This window comes from Drosophila suzukii (genome assembly GCF_043229965.1).
Source record: "Drosophila suzukii chromosome 2 unlocalized genomic scaffold, CBGP_Dsuzu_IsoJpt1.0 scf_2c, whole genome shotgun sequence".
Classification (NCBI taxonomy): Eukaryota; Metazoa; Arthropoda; class Insecta; order Diptera; family Drosophilidae; genus Drosophila; species Drosophila suzukii.
The window spans coordinates 29,737,488-29,761,812 of NW_027255896.1; the positions used below are offsets into that span (position 1 = coordinate 29,737,488).

The following is a 24,325-nucleotide window of genomic DNA, read 5'->3' on the forward strand; positions in this document are numbered from 1 at the left end:
CTCAGGAATTTCAGTTAAGATCTGGAAGGCGTCGTTGTCTTCTTCATCTGGGGTTACGTAACCGGGGGTGCTGTTACATATCCATTTGCAACTGATGCATCGAAGCACTTTCGGTGGGGGTTGAGTGCTGGACCACCTTGAACAGAATGCTTCTTCTGCTCCTACTACTACTTGCTTGAATTTTTCCGTTTTGGTTTTTGTTTATGACTCCATGTTTACTTCTGCTTTGCTTAATTCTGGTTCTAAGTCTGGATGTTGGTGGTGGTGGTGGGTTATATAGTTCACGTACTTAGGGGACGGAGCCGAATGTAAGTCAATTATGAACTGCCTTTGAATTTGACTGCCCAGCGCTATTTACGGCGAATTTCTGCCTACGATTTTTTTTATTTTGATTGTATGAGGATGCTAGTTTTATTTTTTCACACACACACACATACACGCACAGGTGATCGGCAACTGACGTGAGGAAAGACGGTTGTATAGTCGAGTGCGCTCTGAATTTATCTCGTTTTAAAGTCAGTGTAGCGACGGTCGTTACCTAAAAAGTGTACTGTGTATAGTGCGAGACACTCCGGGACTAGAGGTACGTACCAGGGCTCTATTCCGGCGGGGCCTCCGAACGTATCCCCAAGTCTTGGACTGGTGAGGCTGCTGTCGGTTCGTGGGCCTGGGGGGATCCTCTCCCGCGCCCATCGAGTGCGAGGTTTTCACCTCGAAAATCTCTCTCACGCGCACAGCAGCCACAAGCTGCCACCCGCGCGTTTTTTTCCTTATCACTGCAAACAACAAAATCAGCTGTTTACAGTGTTGAACAACGTCGGGGTAGGAGCTTAACAGCGTGGATCCCCGCGCTAACAGCACATAGTGTTGGAAAGCGCCATAAACGCGGGCCCAGTCTAAGTTTTTGAATTTTGAATATTTGAAATTCTCCAAATTCTGGCACCGGGATTCAGGGACGGCAAAAGGCAGAAGGCCAAGGATCGGGCTAAATTCCAACCCCTCCGCCGCGGCGGTGTCTATCAAAAGGGGCACTGGGGACCGAAAAGGGGCGGTATATCCCCCATCGTAAGCCTTGGGGAAATCTGTGGCCAGCGCGGGAGCCTCCCTCGAACAAACCGGGTAGCCCGAGATGGAGGAGGCTGAAAACCCTTTCGCGGGCAGACCAGTGGTGGCAAGATCTCCCCGCCATCCGAGGGAAGATGGGACCGACGGAGTTGCAGCGGCATTTAAGAAGGGCAGCAAGCTCGCCCGCTCGCCGGCACCTTCGACAACCCAAGTCGATGAGCTGATCGTAGACACCGAGGAAGCTAAGGAAACCCCTAAGAGGACGCGTGATCCTGCGAGCCCAGCTAACTCGCAGAGGACAACGGCGGCCAAAAGGAGCAAGGCCTCCCACGAGGCAACCTGCCTGGAGGATCTCTTGGAGCTGGGGAAGCTTCTGCAGGAGGTATCCACCAAGATGATGGACAAGACGGCGCGCCACATAACTGTCGCCACGAGGGTCACGTTCGTGCGCATGAAGGCGCTTCACACGAACATCCTAGAGGCGAACAGAGAGGGCGGCAAGGACGACAGTATCAGGGTGAATGAGCAAGATGCTGCAATTGTGTGCGCGAAATGCTCTCGAAGCCTGCAGAGCGCCGACAAAGAACAGCAGACAACGCCTGTCTGGAGGAGAGATTCTGCAGCGCAAACGGAGCCTTTGCGAAGGATAAGCCAGCCGACTGTGGCTGGAGGATCCGCGGCTCAAGTGGCCCCACCATCCACGCGCCCAACGCAGCAGAAAAGTGACAAAGCTCCCAGGAGCACCCGAAAGAACCCGCCAAAAGGGCCACAAGAGAGAGATGCGATGCACGCTGGCGCCAGTAAGACTGTGAGCCCCGCAAGTCCGGTCGTTGAGTGGGAGGTGGTCAAGAAAAAGCCGAGGGCCACGCGCCGCGCCAGACCCGACGCCGTCGTTGTCCAGGCGAGCGGGAAATCGTACAGCGAGGTGTTAGCCATGGTGACTCGAAGGGAAGATAAACAGCTGTCGGACTTGGGAAGCTGTGTATCCAAGGTACGCCGCACCATTAACGGCAACCTACTGCTCGAGGTGGCCAAAGGCAGCGCAGAAAGTGCAGAAGCCATGAAGGAGAGCATTGCGAGGGTGTTAGGCGACGCAGCGTCAGTGCGAGCCATGTCGGACGAGACCAAACGGCTCGTTCTGGAGATAAGAGACATCGACTCCATCGCGACGGAGCAGGAAATCTGCGCTGCGATTGCGAGCCTGTATGGTATCGACGCGGAGCGCATCAGAGTTCGAAGTCTGCGTCGAGGCTACGCGGAGTCGCGTAGGAGCCTTCATGCTTATTCTGCTCTGCGGCAGGAAGAAAGGAGACCAGGCACCAGGCAGGAAGCAGACTCTGCCCAGCCACAACCAGCGGGACAGGGAGATCTCGACCGTCATGCAATTGATTCAGCTAAATCTGAACCATTGTAGGGCCGCGCAGGACCTCCTGAAGCAGACGGTGCGCGAGCTGGGTTCTGAGGTGGCGATACTCAGTGATCCCTACAGAGTGGAAAGCAGCAGCGATTGGGTCACGGATCGCACAGGCAAAGCGGCACTGTGGCTCTGCGGTGTGAGTGTTCCACCAATGCGGGACACGAGGGCAGTAGAGGGATTTGTCCGAGCGAACGTAGGCGGCACATGGATCTACAGCTGCTACCTGGCCCCCAGTCTATCACTGACGTCCTTTAGCAGGATCATGGCCGAGCTGATCAGCGACCTGAGAGGAAGGAGCAACGTGGTAATCGGAGGCGACTTTAACGCCTGGGCCGAGGAATGGTGCTCCCTCTATACCAACGCCAGGGGACGCACCATCCTTGAAGCAATTGCGTCACTGGACATCGTCCTGTTGTACGAGGGCTTCCAGCACACCTTCAACAGAGCTGGGGCCGGTTCAATCATAGACCCATCGTTGACCGGGCCAAGAAAAGCCTACCGCCAGGACACCTTTAGGACACAGACCTTCGCCAGCGCACTGGAGGGATTGGCTGTTTCTGAGCTGGATTCGGCAGATGTAGCAGCGAACAAATTGGCAGCCAGTCTGGAGGAAGCCTGCGACCAAAGCATGCAGCAGCGTAAGACCTTTCGGAAGCACCACGCGCCAGTGTACTGGTGGAGCGAGGAAATCGCTAGCTTGCGCAGGACCTGCCTTCGAGCCAGGAGGTTAGTCCAAAGGGCGAGAGGCACCGCAAACCTTTCTGCCTGCAACTCTAGCTTTAAGAGTGCAAAGAAGGCACTCAAACTGGCGATTCGGGACAGCAAGAGGGAGAGCTACCTCAAGCTCTGTGACGAGCTGGAAAGCGACCAATGGGGAAGAGCCTACAAGACGGTGGTCAAGCGTGTAAGTGCCGGCAACAGGTCGCCTACTGACCCGGCGGTCCTGGAAGGCATTGTCCAAGTGCTGTTTCCAGAGGGTCGCCGCCATTGCATCCCCCGATGGACGCGACAAATTGGGAGCCAGATATGTCCGGTCACGGAGACGGAACTATTGTCTGTGGCAAGGAACCTGAAGAGCAGGAAGGCACCCGGGCCGGATTTGGCCCCGAGCAGGGCAGTGAAGACCCTGCTATCCCTCCATCCGGGCGCGGTAGCATCGCTCTTCAACACGTGCCTGCTGGAAGGGACCTTCCCCGACAGGTGGAAGCGCCAAAAACTTCTGCTCCTGCCGAAGCCAGGGAAACCAGCGGGCGAAGCTTCTTCCTATAGACCCATCTGCCTGCTGGACACTATAGGCAAGGTCTTCGAAAGGGTCATTGCAACAAGGCTTAACGCTGCTATGGAGGATGCCGGTGGACTGTCTTCCAACCAGTACGGTTTCCGGAAAGGGAAATCTACACTGGACGGGATAGAGAGGGTCACCAACATTGCTGCTAAAGCCATCGCGGGTACCAGATGAAAAGGTGGGACGAAAAAGTATTGTCTAGTGGTCACGCTGGACATACGGAACGCGTTCAACTCAGCCGATTGGGGGAGGACACTGGAGGCACTACGGTCCTTCAACATCCCGGATTACCTGCTGAATGTAGTGCACAGCTACCTCAGCAAAAGGGAGTTGGTCCTAGATACCTCTGTGGGCCCCAGGACTTACGAGGTGACAGCCGGTGTTCCTCAGGGCTCGGTACTGGGCCCTCTGCTTTGGAACACGATGTATGACGGTGTTCTGAAGCTCCCACTGCCGAGCAGCACCGACATTGTGGGCTTTGCGGATAATGTCGCGCTGGTTGTGGTGGCCAAGGAAGTTGCGGCCGTGAAGGCAGCTGCAAACTGCGCAATTCGAGCAGTGGAGGAGTGGCTCGCAGTGGCGGGCCTAGAGCTGGCCTCACACAAAACTGAAGCGGTGCTGATTTCAAGCAGGAAAGCAGTAGAGTCGGAGCATATTCAGATCGGAGGGTCCACGATAACTTCTCAGCGTGCCATAAGGTACCTGGGAGTCATGCTGGACACCCGCCTCTCCTACCGCGAACACCTGAAGTTCGTAAACAAGAAGGCAAGCGAAACCACAGGATCGCTTTGCAGGATCCTGCTGAATACCAGGGGACCGAAGCAGGACAGACGCAGGCTCCTCGCGACTGTTGTCAAGTCGCAGTTGCTGTACGCTGCTCCAGTGTGGGCTGAGGCCACTGCTGTGAGCAGCTACATGCGAGGTGTTAACTCGACGTACCGCCTGTGCGCCGTTAGAATTTCGAGTGCCTTCAGGACGATCTCGGACGACGCAGCCCTTGTCATCGCAGGCCAAGTTCCCCTGTGTGAACTGGTGCGGGAGGCCAAGGAGATTCGCGCGGCTCTAGCAGGCGAACAGGCGGACCGCAGTACCAAGACCGAGGTGAAGAGAAGGGCCAGGATGCAGAGCGTTGTCAACTGGCAGGCAGCCTGGGACATCTCCAGCAAGGGTGGCTGGACGCACCAGCTCATCCCCAGCATAGAGCCATGGCTAAATAGGAAGCACAGTCAGGTGGATTTTTACCTCACGGAGGCGCTGAGTGGACACGGCTGCTTCCGAAGCTTCCTTAAGCGCTTCGGGGACGACACGTAGGACGGTTGCCCAGAGTGCGGCAGTGGCATTGTCGAGGACGCTCAGCATGTCCTTTTTGAATGTCGTCGCTTTGGCTATAACCGCCAGATACTCATGGAGACCACCGGGGCAAGAGTTCGGCCAGAAACTTTTGTGACCCTACCTTGCGGTGATACCGCGCAACCACGGCCCCCTATTCCTGTTCTTGAACTCACTTTTACTTGTATATAATTGTAGGGAATAAATGAATATAAAAAAAACACAGGGGATCGTGGGCACAACACCCTGGCGCTAGCCTGCGGGTTGGGCCAACCAGTAGTGGATGCACGCCGGCAAACAAAGGCCTGGCGGCGCCGGCTAATGCCGACGGCTTCCACACGCCTTTGTCCAGTCTACCTGACTGGGCCAACACGGGAGCTGACCCGTTTAAAAAAAACAGTGTAATGGCGAGATCGCCAGAAAAAAGGGTGGAGTGCAGTGGCAGGCAGCCTGGCACCCCCCCAGCAGGAGAAAAAAGCAGCCCAAAAGCTGCTGATGAGGAGCAGGGGGATATGCTGAAACAGCTGACTAGCATGGGATCAAAGGCAAGGGAGCTGAAGAAGTTAATGGAAGGAAAGCGTTCCATAACAAACCCCATGAGGGACATAGTCGACGAAATTGACTATCTCCAGAGGGAAGTCCTGTCGGCTGTGCAATGCATAGTCGAAGAACAAGAAAAAGCTAAGGAGATAGCTAAAAAAAACCTGCGCAGAAGTGCTCGCGAGCGGCACCAGCAAGCGACCCAGGGATCAAGAAACTGGGATGACGTTAGCGGTACCAGCGAAAAAGGCGATGCATAAGGCACCGGCAAGTGAGGCCAGTCAAGGTGCAAGTAAAGGAAAACATGCTGGGACAGTGAGCACCAACAAGCCCCAAAAGCCTGGGAAGAAGCCAGAGGAGTCGACACAGGTGAAGCAGAAGGCTAGGAAGCCCAAGGTGCGACCGGCACGGAACGACGCGATAGTCATCGCAGCCTCCGCTGGAGGGTCCTATGCCGACATCCTTAAAAAGGTTAAGGCTGAACCACAGCTTAAGGAGCTAGGCCAAGCAGTGCAGGCCGTTAGGCGAATGGCAAAGGGGAAACTCCTAGTTATTTTAAACAAGGTCTCTGACCCTAAAACCGTAGAGCTTCAGACCACAATGAAGGCTGTCCTGGGCAACAATGTCGACGTCAGAGCGCTGACTGAGACAATGCTGATCGAGGTAAAAGACATCGATGAGACCACCGACAAAGCGGACATCTTATGTGCGGTTCAGTCAAAGTTCGATGTGGAACTGCCAGAATCCGCGGTGGTAAACCTAAGGGTGGCATACGGAGGCACCCAAACCGCCACACTAAGAGTTATGCCTGACATAGGAAGGCGACTCTTGGAGAAGGGCAAAATTAGGCTGGGATGGACCTGGTGTAGAGTCCGCCCAAAGCTAACACCTAAAAGGTGTTTAAAATGTATGGAGCTTAACCATATAGCGGGGATGTGCAGGGTCCAGGAGGACTGCTCAAAATGCTGCTACAACTGTGGCGCAAAGGAGCACCAAGCCAGAGGCTGCAAAGCAAAGGCCTGCTGCATGTTATGCAAACGCAAGAAGGAGAAAGATTGCGATCACCCAACAATGAGTGGGAAATGCCCGTACTTCAGGAGGGCTATGCAAGGGCTTAGGGTAGTTCCTTCAGAACTCGAGCAAAATGTCATCATAAGCGAGCAATACAGGAATAAAAATTCCGGAGAATGGGTAACAAATAATATCAAAAAATTGGCGATATGAAGCTGCGGTAATCCAAAGCGACAGATTAGCAAGAAAAAATGCGGAAATTGCTTCGCTAGGGCCCAAGTGAATGGTATAGCTTTCTATAGCTGTTACCTGCCGCCAAGCCTTAGCCTTCCCCAGGCAATATCTGCGCTCGAAGAGATTGCAGAAGATGCCCGGGAAAATCGCCCCACAGTAATTGCCGAGGGGAAAGGCGCTACTTGAGAGCTTCGCCGCACTTGACCTAGTGCTGCTGAACTCTGGAACAAATCCGACGTTTTCAAGAGCCGGCACCAGTTCTGTCATTGACCTCACATTTGTGAACGCTGGATTGGCCTCGGGTTCCAGCTGGGAAGTTAGCGACACCTACACGGGTAGTGACCATGCAGCAATAATCTGCACGATAAATTCTATAAGTGCCCCACCACGAGCTCCTAAGACCGTGCCAGGTTACAAAATAGAAACGCTAGACGTGGAGATGGTACAGATGTTGTTCGAGGACCTCTCCACAAGCGGCTCAGCTGAAGAAAGGGCAAACCATATCGCAGAACACACCAAAGTAGCCTGTGATGCATCTATGCAGAGAAGGGGGAAAACCCCATCAAGAAGAAAACCTGCATACTGGTGGAACCAATCCATTGCGGAAGCCAGGAAAGACTGCCACAGGATAAGACGCACATACCAACGCTCAAGAGGAAGGCCCGAATTTGAAAAAAGACGAGCCTTGGAAAAACTTTAAAAGAGAGCAGACGCAGGTGCTTTAACAATATATGCGAAGAAATAGACTCCAACCCATGGGGCTTCGCATATAAACTCGTCACAAAACGGCTGCAAGTATTTAGTCGGCCATCACCGACATGCCCAGTCAGCCTAAAAAGGATAGTGGAAACACTATTCCCAGAGCAAGAGGGTATGGCGCGAACCTCACTGATCGTGAACAGGGCGAGCATAAAGCTCACAAGTGCCGAAGAAGTCCTCCAGGTATTGAAGACACTACTGGACGACAAGGCACCGGGACCAGATGGAATCCCGAATAAAGTTCTCAAAATTGCCATAAAAGCAAATACTGAAGAGTACGTTGACATGTATAATGCATGCCTAACAGAAGGTGTGTTCCCTAGCCGCTGGAAAACACAGCGGATGGTACTCATACCAAAGGGGGAAAAACCCGCGGAGGAGCCTTCTTCGTATAGGCCACTCTGCATGCTGGACACGGTGGGTAAAATTCTCGAAAGAATAATCCACTCCCGGCTAGAAGGTGCCCTTGTCGAAACAAACGGCCTCTCAGAGATGCAGTATGGTTTTCGGAAGGGACTATCCACCATCGACGCCGTCGGTAATCTGTGTGAAATCGCAGATAAAGCCATTGAGGGGAAAAGGTGGTTGTACGGGACTAAGCAGTACTGCATAGCGGCAACGTTGGATGTAAAAAACGCTTTCAACTCCGCCAGCTGGCACCACACATTAAATGCACTGAGCAACCTAAATGTACCAGTGTATATACAGAGAATAATAGCGAGCTACTTTTAAGGCCGCCTGCTCCTGTATGAAACTGATTCCGGGCAATCGACCCACAGGGTCACCGGGGGAGTTCCCCAAGGATCAGTCCTAGGCCCTTTGTTATGGAATGTCATGTACGGTGGGATACTTAGGATCACGATGCCCGGAGGGTCATGACTTATTGGTTTCGCGGATGACGTGGCCATAGTGGTTACGGCAAAGAAACTACTGCGGAAAGAATCTGCAACGAAGCGGGGAAACGAGCAAGCGCATAGCTCGACTCCAAGAGACTCGCCTTGGCAGCGCACAAGACTGAAGCAGTCCTGATAAGTAGCAGGCAGAAAGTGGAGGCGGCTACTAACAAAATTGGAGAAGCCATAATTACATCGCGCCCAAGCCTAAAATACTTGGGCGTCATGATCGACCACCGGCTTTCTTTCAAAGAACATCTAGCGTACGCTAGTGGCAAGGCAAGTAGGACCGCGGCCGCGATCTCGCGAATTATGGCGAACACTCGGGGACCAAGGCAACCAGGACGTAGATTACTGGTTAGTGCTGTCACATCGACGCTGATGTACGCTGCTCCCATATGGGCTCGAGCCACAAAAAATGGAAGTTATATGCAAGACGTCGACTCCGTGCAGAGATTGTGTGCCCTAAGGGTATGCAGTGCGTTCCGCTCGGTATCCCATGACGCGGCACTGGTAATATCGGGAGGCATACCGATTGATTTGCTGGCTGTGGAATCAGCTAACATCCGCGCAGGCAGCACAGGGGTCGCAACTGCAGAATCCCTACGGAAAAGGTGCAGAGAACTCACCATTGCTAAGTGGCAAGAGAGGTGGGTAAATAGTAGCAAAGGACGATGGACGTATAAGCTTATCCCAGAACTGCAGAGATGGCTGGGACGTAAGCATGGACATGTGGACTTCTACTTAACGCAACTGTTGACGGGACATGGATGCTTTAAATACTATCTGAATAGGTTTAAGCATGCACGTTATCCGCACTGCCCACTCTGCGAGTCGGATAATGAAGACGCAGAACATGTGTTTTTTGTCTGTCCGAGATTTGAAAATGAACGAAGAGATCTGAGCATAAGGGTTGGGAGGACGCCAGAATCCTAGAGAGCCCTAAGGGCATATATATTTTGGTATAAGTGGTGTTTTTAAAACGCTAGCATTGTCAAATTCAGAAGAATCAGCGTCGTCGTCGTCGTCTGGTTCATCATAGGGTGCTGCTTCTGCTGCTGACGCTGGTTCTTTGGTGGTGGTTGTTGTTGTTATTGTCGGGGGTGGTGTTGTTTTTGTTCTTTGATTTGAAGTGATTCCAGCGACTGCGCATACTAGCAGTAATAGGGATACGTAAAAATTCATTTTTTTTTTGTGTTCAAAATGCTAGAGAGATTCGAGAATATTTTCCAACAAACTAAATCTACTGGCAAACATACAGTCAATTTTATAGCTGAATCAATACTGTATATGGGCATTTACAGGGGTCGCGAACGTACGTTCGTACGCATTTATTGCAAATATAAAAAGATAATAAACATTTTCAAAATTTTTTTTTTTGCTATTCGATAGCATTTTGTTAGTTCTTTGCTTAGTGTAAATTATGGGATTTATTGAGCTATCGTTTCCATAATATTGGCAAAAAACATGCGGACGTACACAAAATGGAAGTCGACCTTGGCTTAATGTGGTAAAATGCAAAAATCTGCGAATTGGGATGGAATATTCTTAAGCAATAACTTTACTTTTAAAATGGATTCATGTAGCTTTCTACTGAGTCTGTTCCCAAGGAAACATCTCCATTAGTTTTTTTTTAATTGAATTAAATAGCGGTCGCGAACGTACAGGTCGCGAACGTACGATTTTTCCATGTTGTTTTTATTATTTTTAATTTTTTTTTTACACTACATTTTTATGAATAAAATCATTTCCTTAAAAGTAAACATGTTTAACTTAATTTTATATGTGTAATTACGTTTATAGTAAGAAAGTTATATTTATTAAAAATAAAATATTAAGAAAAAATTAATTTATAACAAGAAAAATAAAGCTGTATTCAATATAAATTATACAATATTTATGATAATTTGGCTTTTAAGCAATAGGCCGTCCGAGCTGTGCTTAATTTAACATTTTCATCAGAGTAAATGGAATGTATTGTTCTGATTCCAGGAACATTTGGTGTATTCTCCCACTTCTTTATTATAGATGTTGACATCTTGTTAATGGAATCTGCTGCAACGAATAATATCTTAACTCCTGTTATGTGTTGTTGGGCACAGTTGAAAAATGCTAACGCATCATTTAAAATAAGGTTCTTTGCTTTGGTTAAGGACCAAACCTTTCTTTTTACAACCGCACCAAAGCCATCGACAGCACCTTTCCCATGAGAAGTTGCAAAGAAGTTCCATTCAATTGTTTTGCATCCAAAGTTAGCCCTGAAATCGGCTAAGCTCCAAAAAATTAATTTGTTTTTAAATTGGCAGCTACTTCCGTCCGAAAATATCAATATTCTTTCGAAATTGCCATGTTGGTTTTTAATTTGTTCTATAATCGTAGTTATGAAAATGTATACATCTGTTTTGCTGTGACTTAAGCTATCGCTTATAACTGCTAATAACATAGTTTTTTCAAACATCCATGCGACGCAAGTAAAAATCGAAACTTGTTTGTAGTTAAAGTGCGCACTTTTAACTTCGTTTTGGCACAGTAGCCTATAATTTTCTGCAAAATCAATTTGTATGACAAGTTCACCAGGCTTGATATTTTGTCTGATAGATTCAAAATAATTTTGCTCGTCTCGATTTACAAAGAAGTGTGTTTTAAAAATTGGCAGCTGAACTTCTAACTCATGAAATAAATCTGAAAGCGGAGCAACAGATTCCGACAACGTTATCCTATCTTCAACTTTCCTCCAGTTTTGCCATTTCACGATTTCATCCAAATTGTTTAAATATTTTACTGGAACAATAAATCTTACATCTGTCTCACAATTTTCACATGTGTTGGTCATCCAGTTTTCATTCTTAATATTGCAACAAGTTAATTCCAAAAAACTGTCGAATGTTTTGGGAAGAGTCTTAATGACTGTTGCGCAACCATTTATTAGAAAATTAAAGTTTGCATGATAGATACATACACACATGTTATGCGGCATTTTTGTCGAGAGTTGTACATGTTTAGGTCGATTTTCGAAAAATGTTGTTCGGCTTACTCGTTCTCCAATTAATTCATTTTTGTAAGTTTCGTAAGCTTCCGCTACGGTTAGCAGCATATAACGTTTAGCAACTAGTTGTCCATCAACAATGATAGTGTCCTTTTTGGCTGCCGACTGAACGCTAACATCTTCACGCATGTAAATGTCTGAAATAAATTTTCGCCTTGTTTCACAATCCAAGTTAACTTTCGTAGCATTGTTTTTGCTAAAATTTTCTGGCTTGACATACTTATTGTACAATGCTTTTATAATTTCAATTTTACTGTTTCAATCGGTTGGCAATGCCTTTCTGCCTTTTTTAATGCCTTTCCCAAAGTTTGCTTACAATTATACTCTTTCTGTTCTTCTTTTTCTTTCTCTTTTTTTTAAAAGAAAACTTTTCCCTATAATCCTTTATCCTTTTACGTTCTTTTTCTTGAATATGTTTAAAAACAGTTTGATTTTTCTTGTTTGCCAATGCTGAGCGGCGTTTTTTCATTCTCTTAGCTGCTTTTTTACGCAATTCTTTTAACTTCTGTGGATCGTTTTCAATTTTATTGATATACTGGGTATATTTGTCACTTGTTTTAGCCATCTAAGATTATTTATATGCTTGTTAAACAAATATAAGTTTAAAAAAAATACGAACGTACGCCACTTTGAAAATCAATATAAAAAGATTGGTTTGTAATAGCTTCGGGTAGCGCCAAGGAAAGCATGCAGCACGAAACGGCGCCTACGTGGGAGATTGAGGAAATTACGGAGGCCGAGGTTGCTGAAGCAGGACGCAGCCTGCAGAACAACAAAGCCCCAGGTCCCGACGCAGTGCCCAACAGAGCAATGAAGCTGGCGCTTGGGCTTCGGCCGGGCACTGTCGCGGACCTCTACAACGCCTGCCTGCGCGAGGGAACATTTCCCCGGAGATGGAAAGTACAGAAGCTGGAGGAAACTCATAGCGAGCGTCGTCACGTCCCAAATACTTTATGCCGCCCCGGTATGGGCTAAAGCCGCCACGACGCCATCGTACATGAGTGGCGTGGCTCGCACGCACAGACTATGTGCAACAAGGATATCCTGTGCCTTCCGGACAATCTCCGAGGAAGCGGCGCTGGTCATAGCTGGTCTATTTCCGGTGCAAGAACTGGTAAGAGAGGCAGTAGAAGTGGAGGAAACGTTCACGACCACGGACGACCAAACTAGGCGCGAGGCAAGACGGCCCGCGAGAGAGAGATCCATCTCTCGGTGGCAGGAGAGGTGGGATTCCGCAACCTCTGGACGCTGGACCCACGATCTCATTCCCGTCTTGAGTCCGTGGCTGGAAAGGAGGCACGGGCAGGTGGACTTCTACCTGACCCAGATCCTGAGTGGGCACGGATGCTTCCGGTCGTACCTGAAGAAGTACGGACACGACACGAGTGACGGATGCCCATCCTGCGGCTCTGGAATCGAGGAGAACGCACGCCACGTCCTATTCGAGTGCGTGCGGTTCGTAGAGGACAGGACCGCCCTGGAAATAGCGACCGGTGTCAGCACTAGCCCCAGCACGCTAGTGCCAACCATGCTAAGAGGCCAAATGGAGTGGGACGCGACGACCAAATTCGCCGCGTCTGTAATGCGAAAACTCAGGATAGCTGAGAGAGAGAGGAGAGGCCTGGACACGTAAGCTGCAGCGGTTGTGCAAAGCATTGCTTTGCGGCCGTACCGCACAACATCTGCAGTTTACTTCCAGTTATTTTCTAAATGTATATTTATTAGTTGTAGAAATAAAGTTAAAAAGGAATACAAAAAAAAAAAAAAATCACGACACAGGAAGCCTCCTACTTATTATTCGGATATACTAGATGATGATGTCGATCTAAAATATAAAACAAATTAAATAGTTGTAGCGCATATATAGCTAGATATATATATATATTAGTAGTATACTTACAAAATTTGATAGGAAGTCATAATTTGTAATGCGTCATGTTCATCAACCAATTTTTGTTGAATGTACTTGTAATGTTGTTCTTTTTCACAATCTACTTCATCATCAGCTGCAGCAGCAGCATAAGTTGTGTTCATCTCTTTATGCTCTTTATTCGTTTCCATTTGATTAAAGGTAATATTCAAATTTTTAATATGCTATTTTAGATATTTTTGAATGAAATCAATAATTTTTTTTGTAAACGTCATTTTTATTTTTTTTTAGTTTTTGTTGTTGTTGTTGTTATTGAATATTCTTATGCAAAACCTGTTGATAATCATTGGTGTTATACGTTCCGATGTGTCTCACTAACTGAAGGCTGGTGGGGTTGGGTTCATCATTATCTTCCTCATCGTTGGTAAAGTCTCGTTCAAACAAATAATTTTTCTCTACCAGGTTGGAATTGCTTACAGCATTATAGTGGTGGCAATAAATTCGTAATGTTTTATTTTTGAAATCGCTATGATAACTGCATCGAATATTGACAATATTTCTCAACTATCTTAATTTGAAATATCTACATACCACAGTGGTCGCATCAATTATTCCACCAATATCCGCTTCTTTTCTAATTAACTCTCGGCGGAAATTTTTAGCTGCCTCATCGATCGTGGGGAAAGAATGCGGCATTCGCTCGAATACCACATCTCGTTTAAATCTATTATCATGTTTATTTTTGCTGTTCTCTCGAATCACTTCCACAAATGCGGTATTAAGTTCAAAAATTAAATTTACTTTGATAGTCAATGTTTCGTTTACAACGAGATCAAATCTAGAGTATTTGATTTCCGTTTGATGGGGAATTTTTTGATATAATATTCGCTTTTTTCTTGCGCTATTCCGACGACGACGACGACCCCAAAGTACAAAAATAATAATATCAAAACCATAGTAATTTTCATTTTTTTTTGTATTTTATTAATTTTTATTATGCGATTATATACTTTCCCTGTGGGCGAATGCTTAGCGACTAGTTTTTACAGAATTGTGATCAAAGTAAAAATGCATGTAAATTAAGATTGTCACTGGTAATATGTTAAAAAAATATATTTTATTTTTTATTTAAACTTGGTGTTAAACCTTTTACTTATTATCACTAATGCAAGGCACTAATTTACAAATGTCGAACCGATTGCGGCCTCGGACAAAATAGGACTGCCACTTAATTCTAAAAAATTCTCCAACGAACCTCGGCCAGAAGCTTTTCTTTCTTAAGTTTCCAGAACAAATTTTTGTTGAAAATAAAAGCTTATGCTGAAACTGTCGCATCTCTGTGTGAAATGAAATTATGCTGACTTATGCAATTTGATTCAAAATCGGAACGCAATATGATCTAAACTTAGAACGCAATACTGTGGGCTTCCAGCGGAAGCTGATGTTTACATTAAGTTGGGTTTGTTTATCTGGGCTGGACCACCAAGAGCGGACCGCAAAGCCAAAGGCGAGGGCAAAGACAAAAGCAAATGCAAAGGCATAGGCAAAGATCGCTTAGATTGAATTTTGAAAATTGTTTATTAATTCCATATGAGGCCCTGTTTCACGGGTTGGATAACTCTCCCCCTTCTAAAATGAATCGTCCCGATTCATTATGAATTTCCTTTAAACGATCTCTTAGTTTTGAAAAAAAACATTGATCTTGGTTTGTATCTTTTTCTTTCAAAATTTCTTCTTGGTTTGTAATTTCTCCTTTCAAAATTTCTTCTTGATTTAGATTTTCTTCTTTTAAAATTATTTCTTGGTTTGTATTGTTTTCTAGTTCTGGCCGTTGTTTTTTGGTTACAAAAATAAAATTTCTGTATTTTATATAAAGTAAAAATATTAAAAATATAATGATAAAAATTAATAATATAAAGGAAATTGATATTTTGGTATTATTAACCTTTATAAATGGATTGATAATGTTTATATTGTCAGGAGTTACTTCCGAATTGTTTGAAGCAATATATTCTGAAATGTCATAATTTATGAATTTCTGCTGAGCTATATAGTTCAATATTTTGTTTACGCTGTTAATGTAGGTGTTGTTATTTATAATGATTGAGTCATTGAACAAAATCAAATATGAACCTTTTAGTTGAGTGTAGTCTACTTTATTTGTTCCTGTTATTAAAAGGGCACCATCCTGTAAGATATCTATTTTCTTATTAATTTCTCTTATTTTAGAGAAGTTGGATTTTTCTCCATTTAATAATTCTATAAAACAATTAGTTTCAAAACTTAATTTACAATAGTTGTTAAACATTTTTTTCTTAAAATTAGTCATTGGTAATATTTGTTTTTGCAATTGGCAACTTCATTATTTATTAATAATTTTCCATCGGATTGTGCAATAGCTCTTGTTTTGTATAGGTCACATTTACCGTTAATCATGGGATATTTTATGTAAACTACAAGTAAATCGTTATTAAATAAAATTTTAAAATTTGATATGTCCATTAGGTCAGATAATACCACAGCCTGTTTTTCATGATTGTAAATTTCCTTAGTTTCATTCTCGTTTAAAATTTTTGTATTAAAAATTTAGGTTTTTGCTAAGATAATAGTATCTAATAAATTTTGTAAATCAAATGTGAGCAACCGCAAACGATGTTTCTTAAAATTGTTTCCTCGTTGAAAACTAAATTTTTTAAATTTTCAGTAGGATATTTTAATAGGATATTTAATATTTGAATAGCTTGTTGTTGTTTTCAATTAAGTTGTCTATTTTGTTCTGAACCGTTATGAAATCATCGTGATCAGGAGTACCTGCTATCCATTTCCATAAAGTTCCTATTTCATTAATTCCTCTTTTTTGTCTTTTTGGCATTATTTTTGATAAAGTTACTTTTATGAGTTCTAAGTCCATTGAAATTTCCCATTCTATGTCTGTTTTTGATGATTTATTCAAAGAACTTGTTTCAGTGTTAATTATTTCTTCATAAAAACTTAAATTAGTTACGTTAAATAAATCAATACGTCTTTATTGTCCTTATATAATAAATATTCGTGACTTGTATAGTCAATTATTTCAGAGCTTGTTAAAAGTATTAGGTTCAGTATAAGTACTGGAAAAAAACATTTTTCTGAAAAAAATAATAAAAAATTGTTGTTTATATTAGGATTTAATATTATATATATGAATAAATCTATTTCTTTTGTTGATTATTATTTTGTTTGGCATATTCTCCTTTACTACTTCTTTTTTTTATCTTGATTTAAGTTTTTTTCGTTTTCCATGTTTTTTTTCATAAACAACTTGTCCTACATGATAATCTTTTTCTTTTCTGTTCTCATTATGTGTTTCTAACATTCTTGTTTGTGTATTTTTGAAAATAATGGGAATATTATCATGATCAATTTTATTATAAAGGATACCAAAAGGTTTTTCGTTTGTTGTGAAATGAATGCTCTGATTATATTTTTGAGCGGCTCTAATAACTATTTCGGAATAATTAGTTAAATTAAACTCTTCTTTTATGCAGCGAGCTATTTCTGTTAATGTCGAGTGTGCCCTTTCAACTTGTCCGTTTGAAGTACTATGTCTTGGGTCTGCGTAATGCAAAGTAATGTCACACCTCTGTGCAAATGATTTAAATTGGGCGGAGGTAAAACTCGGTTCGTTATCGGTCATAATTACTTTTGCCTGGGGAATTTTCTGGAGTAGTTCCATTACCCTAATTTCATTTAGGGTATTCAATTGCGTTGCAAAAGTGTAAACTTTGTAAGTTTGCCAGACGAGAATTGTGAACGCCCTCTATTTTAAAACATCGTTGCAGGATATTGACGTAAAAAAGAAAGCTAACTTTTAAATTTTTGTGAGAAGAAGGCTATGACCATCGCTTAGTTTCGACCTCCCTGGCTCTCTTCCTTGAGGGTTTTTCTTCCATTGAAATTGTTATTCAATTATTTTGTTTTACAGAAGACAAATATTTTTCTTTTGCATTTAAAATTCAAATTTGTTCCTTTCCTTTTACTGTCATTACCATGAATTTTAACCCAACTTTTCAGTATATTTTTAGTATTTTAGATAAAGTTCCTTCCCATTATTAACCCCCTATTTCTACACAAGTACAACAGATTTGTATACATAGGCTGGGGTGTTGTAGGCCTTGAAAACTATTTTGTATGGAAATTGTTGTCGGAACTGCTTACACTTTTACACTTTTCAAACGTTTGCAACGCAATTGAATGCCCTAATTGTTTAATTTATTTTGAATTTCTTTAACAACAAGGAACTTGGAATACGCGTCTATACAAGTAACAAATGTTAAATTTTGCGCGTAGTATAGGTCTATATGTAAATTTTCTCCTTCTTTAGTTGGAATAGGGGCTTCCCCGATTGGAATTTTTATTGGGTGCCTGTTATATTTATTTTCTTTACAAATCACACAGTTTTTGATATATTCCTTTAATTTTGTAAAAAAGTTTGGCCAATAATATAACCTACTGATTTGTTTGTAATTTTCATCTAGCCCCCTATGAGCTCTAATGTGTTTCCTCTATTATTATGGCTTTATCTTCATCGTTTTCTATGTCTTGAAGAAAGATTCTTGTAAAAAGAAATTGGTTAGTGAAATTATTTTTTAAGGGTAATTGAATGTGATATAAGTCCTCTAATGTACAGTGAATTCCTACCGTAATGTTAGGTGGAATATACTCTTTTAATAAGTTTTTTAAATTTTCTGGTGTGTCATATTCAATTAAGTGTCGTGTCCTGCCAAAAACTTCCAGTGACTCATGTATTGTAAACCTCCCCGTTGTTAATAACGGTTGTTGTTTAAACTGATTTAACGGCTCTTGTATTACATTTTCAAAACTGCTTTCAGCTGAATGCTGTGTGTTTTGATCTGAGTTTGACTGTTCTACATCACTGTCTGTAATGTTATTTATTTGTATTCGAGATAAGGCATCGGCTACAACATTTGTTGTACCGGTTATATATTATTTGTGGGGTAAAACTTTCTATGAAAGAATACCATCTTTTCATTTCTATGTTGGGATTTTTATCGGAAATCGTGAAAGATAAGGACTGATGATCTGTTTGGATTTCTATACCAATTACTCCGTACAAATAGTTTCTCAAATTTTTTAAGGCCCATACTATGGCTAGCAGTTCCTTTTTGTTTGTGGCATAAAGTTGTTCGGTTTTATTAAGTGTTTTAGAAATGAAAGTAATTTGTTTATTATCCTGTAATAATACCGCCCCGATACCTCCGTCTGATGCGTCTGTTGTTAAAGTGAATTTTTTTCTATAGTCCGGTTGAACTAGTTCCACTTGTGCTATTAGATTATCTTTTAGTTCGTTAAAAGCTTGTATAGCTGAATCGTCCAACTGTATTAAAACTCTTGTTGACATTTTTTAAGAAACATTTCCATTTTCCCCTCCTAAATATTTTGTAAGAGGTTTTGCAATTTTTGCATAATTACGGACAAATTTTCGGTAGTAGCCAGTTAGGCCTAGAAAACTTCGAAGTTCTCTAATATTTTGTGGTAACGGATATCTTGAAACTGTGGAAATTTTTTCAGGATTTCTTTTTATTACATTAAAAGAAACAATGTAGCCAAGAAACGAGGTTTCTAATTTAAAGAACTTAGATTTTTCGAGAGAAATTTTCATATTTGCTCTTTGTAAAATGCTTATTATTTGAGTTAAGTCCGAGAAATGTTGCTCGATTGTGTTTGAAAAAATTATAATATCGTCCATGTAGACGTGGCATGTTTTTCCTACTTGTTCTCTGAGAATATCATCCATTGCTCTCTGGAAAATTCTGGGCGCATTTGTTAATCCGAAAGGCATGCGTAAAAATTCAATTTTCCGTTGTTAATGGAAAAAGATTTTTTTTCGATATCTGAGTCTTTCATTAAAATTTGATGGAATCCTGATTCCAAGTCAATTGTTGAAACAAATTTTGCCTTTCCTAAGTTGGCTAATATAACAGAAGGGTCTTGCATCGGATATCTGTCCGGTATTGTGTTCTCATTTAATTTTTTGTAGTCTGTAACGAACTGATTTTGTATGTCTGCTCGCTACGAGATTCGTGCGGCTAGCTCAGAAGATTGTGTGTTCGTCCCACCAAATTTATATGACGTGATTGCCCGTAGATCAGTGAGAAAACAAAGTGTTCAAATGGTAACAGTGGGATTTATTCTCGTGGTATTGGTACAGCGGGTGTGTGGCTATGCTGGTTTCTGTGTCTCCTTGTTCTGGTTCCGCCGGCTGCTGGTGCTCCTCCTTCTGGCTTCTCGACGCGTTGACTCGTCCTCCTCTGGATCCTGGGTCTCGGGACGCTCGTAGTGGCCGCCTTTGCTTGCTTGCCGACGCGTTGCCTCGGGGTCGCTTGTCGCGCCTTAGACCCGCAGAGAATTCGGCCTTGTGGGCTTAGGGAAGCGTCACCGTTCTCAGACTAGGGTGAACAAGCCTTGCTCTCCAGGCTGACGCCTTTCGAGGCAACACTGTCCCTTGCTCTGTCCCGGACGGTCCCGCTAGGTTCTTGCTCAGTTCGCGCTGACAGTCAAGACTGCCTAGCGGTTCACTTCGCTTTACGCCTAGCGCAGACGAACGTTCCACCCGGCTTCACCCTAATGCGTGACGTCCGCGACGCTCCTGCGCTCCCCAATGAGCTCCGCGCGGCGATGGTAACGTGGCTGCCGGAAATGTCTGCTGGCGTCGCTGTCGATGTCCTCTGCGCTGTCTTCTGGCCAGTATCTCGTTGTTCTGGCGCTCGGGGAGCTGTGCGGTCGCTGCTCGGGAACTTCGCCGGTAATCGCAGGGCTCTCCAGGCTGACGCCTTTCGAAACCACAAATCGATCTACCGCTCGTCCGTCACGCCAGGTCCTGCTTGGTCGGGCAAGGTACGCTGGGTCGCAGACAACTTTCCTCCCCAAGCTGACGGCTCTTCGTCGTAGGACTCTTTTGCTTGTCTCTGACAGACCCGCCGGGCGACTCGCCAGGGTGTGGTCGTGACAAAGTTAGAAAACAAACGCCTTGACTTAGCCGCGTGATGCCTTTCAGAACTCAGCCACCTGTGTCTCAATTCGGAGATTCCTGATGTCCTAATCCCGAACGTCTCGACGTGGCGATCTTGCTCCTTCTATGCTTCCCACGGCGCTGCTTCCGACGACTCGCTTGGTTGTAGCTCCCTCGTAGATTACTTGCTTGACTGATTGCTCACTTGGTACTTTGACTGATCTTGAAGGTTTGACTCCTCTTGATCGACTGATCCAGCTGCCAGCGCTCTGCGGCCTTATATAGGGCCTCCAAGCACCGTTATTTCCCTTTTTCGCACGGCCCGCTGGATCTCTCCACTCTGGGTCCAAAGTTCGTGCCTCCTGGATGACCCACTTGTCCTTTATGTCCCGCTTCCAATAGATGTTCTGCCCATTGCTGCCGTTCCGCTGATTCCCGTGCCGCTTGTGGCACGCCTGTGTGCCGCTCCACTGCCGAGATGTGGCACTTCCTCTCCCGGTCCAAAGTTCACGGGAGAGTCCAAAGTCCCGTGGAGTTCCGTTATCCTCTTCTGCATACGGCACTCTTGCTCTGCCCGCGAAGTCTCCATTCTCTCTCGATCTCCAGCCTTGGTCTCCAATCTCTCTCGCTCTCCTTCATTGGTCTCCAAACTCTCTCGCTCTCCATCCTTGGTCTCCAATCTCTCTCGCTCTCCTTTATTGGTCTCCAAACTCTCTCGCTCTCCTTCGTTGGTCTCCAAACTCTCTCGATCTCCACCCTTGGTCTCCAAACTCTCTCGTTCTCCCCGCCGCGCCGTTACTACGCAAATTCGCCGCGTATCTGGTAAGCGGCCGGCCATCTGCTGCTGCTTCTATTTGTGGGGAGTTATTCAACTCCTCACATTCCCCCCTTACTTCGGGAAACATTTAAGACTGGTTCCTACTCTCCGGCGTTTCCTTGCTTATCCTAGCCTTTGAGTCCTTGTGATTCCCGCGGCGCTCCCTCGTTGCTCCCTCGATGCTCCCTCGACGCTCTTAACTCCCTTGAGTTTCTACAGCGGGGTCATCCTCCTCGTAGCAACTTTAAATCTCCCGCGCCGATATTTCCTGTGTTCCCACTGGGACATCGATACTCCTGGGCTATCGATCCCCAGCTCGCTGCTCATTGCTGCGTCTCACTCCTTTCCATGTTTCCTCCGCCTGGTCACACCATTCGTGCGTGATCGATATTTATTCGCATATCGATACCGACGGTGCGGCGTTGCCACCTGCCCGTTTGCGATATTTCCACCTTGGCCGATATTTCCATTGTCGTGTGCCCATCGATCGCACTATCGTCCAGTGCCAATCGATCGCCTATCGAGGCGCCCCCTTCCCTGGCTCGTGGTGATTTTGCAATTTTTCATGGGTAAGTTCCTTTTACATTTCCTCTACTCCTTCTCATCTTATCCTTCTCTCTCCTTTCGTCCTCTCTCGCCCTTCACTCGTCCTCTATCGGCTGCATCGGACTCCATTTTGGCAGCTCTCGAGAGCGGGTGCGGAGAGGACTTCGCATTCACTTTGCAACCGGGACAGCAGGTAAGTAATTGGCGTTCATTTCTTCTTCCTGGACTAAGACCATTCGACTTACAGGTTGCTGGAGTGGCCTATGCATGCCCCGTTCTTCTTCCAGCCACCCCACTCAAACTCTGGGCCCCGTACCCCTTCTCTTGTTGTTTTTGGAAAACCCTTGTGTTGTTTTGTGATTTTTTTTTTTTTTTATTTATTGTGCGAAAACCCGGATGCCCGCGACTCCGAGCCTCACCCGGTATCTCCTCCCGCCATCGCAGACCAGGACGCACCGCCTGCCGCCCTTCCGCCGTGCCGTCGCGACCGCGGGTGCTTCCTCGATGCCCGCCGGCCACTCGCTCCTGGCGACCTCGCGCCAACCGCCCTCCTCCGGCGCCGATACCTGCCGCATGAACTGCGGCCGCGGGCGCGTTGATCCGGGCGTCGAACTTTGCCGTTGGAGTGGAGGCCTTTGGGTGGCCGCTGGCTCGGGCCACACCCATGGTCCTTTTTCCGGTGACTCCGCCTCCCCCGTCGTTGCCGTCGTTGCCGGTGTTGGCGGGCCCGTGCTTGGTGTCGGCGGGACCCATGCATCCTGTCGGCTCCTCGTCCGGGGGTCTCGAGGGTTCACCTTCGGTGCCCCTTCCTCCCATATCCTGGGCACCTCCGTCGTCGGTCCTGTCGCGGGCCCCTCGGGCCACGTCCACGTCACCGTCTGCTGCCGCCACCGCATACCCTCGGCCTCGAACGCCCGTGTGCTGTGGCTCACGTGCGCGGCCGGCACCTCCGTCCGCACCACCGACGGCTCGTCCGCCCTTGCCTGGTGGACGTCCTCCTCCTCCGGTTGCGGCATCGGCTGCGCGGCCGACTCCTCGCTCGGTGTCTGCTCCTCAGGTCGTCGTGGCTCCGCGTATCGCGGCGTGGGTGGCCGGGCCGGCCTCCACGGCGGCGTGGCCAACGGTGCTCCATCGTCGCCGTCCGTGAGCCACTCCCCCTCGTAGCGGGGAGTGGGTGGCACCTCGGGTAACCACCGCGGAGGGGATGGCGCGCGTGGTTCGTCCTCGACCTCGTCCCTCGGGCTGCGTTCCTCGGCCGCGTATCTGGGGGTGAGTGGCACCTCCCACGCGTCCTCCACCTGTGCCTCCCACAGCCGCCGCTCTTCTTCTTCCGCCTCTCGCAAGCGGGCATGCCACCGCGCCGCCGCCGCCTCGTGGTCCTGCCGCAGCCGCGCCTGCCTTCTCGCCTCCTCCTCCGTCGACCGTTGTTGCTCCTCGTCCGACGGCTCCCGGTCTCGGAACCGCTTCCGAGACTCCTCGGTGGCCCGACAGACCGCCTCCGAGTGGCTCCTCGGGAGTTCCTCTCCTCCGACGTCCGTCGTCCCGCGCGGTATGTGACCGCCCGCCGCCGCCTTCCGGAGTCGCCACTCTCTCTCCTCGACGGCGGGATCGCCGATCACCTCCACGTCGCTGTCGTCGCTCACCGTGGGTTCCGGTGCGGAGTCCTCGCCTCGAGTCCGCTCCAGGGCCCGCCGCGGAGCTCGGGTAGGCCGGGTCTCCGACCATCCTTGCCCCGGGCGAGGTTCCTGGAGGGCCGCCATCCTCCTGCGTGTCTCGGCTCTGGTGACGCGTGTGCTCATGTTGATGTTCTGAATTTTAGTGCTCGACCGTCGCCAGGCTCCCCATACATGAAACCTCGGTTGCGCGCCTTCCTTTTGCTCGATACCGTTATGTCCTTTCTTTGGGCACTCGCTCTCTTACGGTACAGCTCTCTTTGCTGTACCGTCTTCCCCCTTTCTTCGTAAACCACATGTTGTATTCCCTCAGATCACCGTGGCCCTCTGGATGCTGCGGTGCGTTGTACCTCCCGGTTCCGTAATTGACTTGATCACCTTTTGTGAGTATTCTTGGAAGTTGTCCTTGGGCCTACACCTTGCTTCGGGGCGTTCCTGGTTGGTATCCTTGGTGTCCTTGGGTTATTATTGGGGTATCCTTGAAGTGTCTTTCGAGTCCTATTGGGGTATCCTTAGGTATCCTTGGGGATCGTTGGGCCATCCCTAGTGTATCCTTTGGGTGTCCTTTGGGTACACTTAGAGGTATTGTTGGGGCGTCCCTCGGGTATAGTTTGGGAACACTTAGGGTATCCTTCGGGTATAGTTTGGGCACACTTAGGGTATCCTTCGGGTGTCCTTTGGGTATCCTTTAGAGGTGTTGTTGGGGTGTTCTTTGGGTATATTTCGGTCGCACTTAGGGTATCCTTCGGGGTCCTTTGGGTACGTGATGTGCTTTCGCTACTGTTTTGTCGACCTTGACCGTTTCCTTCCCGCTTGGCCTAAACCCGG

The 24,325-nt window shown here is 46.5% G+C and overlaps 1 protein-coding gene across 1 annotated transcript; it reads right to left on the minus strand.

Annotated features, from left to right (window-relative positions):
- Window positions 1–22,201: 22,201 nt before the first annotated feature.
- LOC139354393 (fibrous sheath CABYR-binding protein-like) lies at window positions 22,202–23,623 on the minus strand. Its single transcript, XM_070998621.1, has one exon. It carries the CDS (start codon window positions 23,621–23,623, stop codon window positions 22,202–22,204), a length of 1,422 nt encoding a protein of 473 aa, XP_070854722.1.
- Between the last annotated feature and the right edge of the window lie 702 nt (window positions 23,624–24,325).

Coding starts and splice junctions, on each gene's coding strand:
- LOC139354393 (XM_070998621.1), bottom strand. CDS start 23,623: ATGAGCACACGCGTCACCAGAGCCGAGACACGCAGGAGGATGGCGGCC.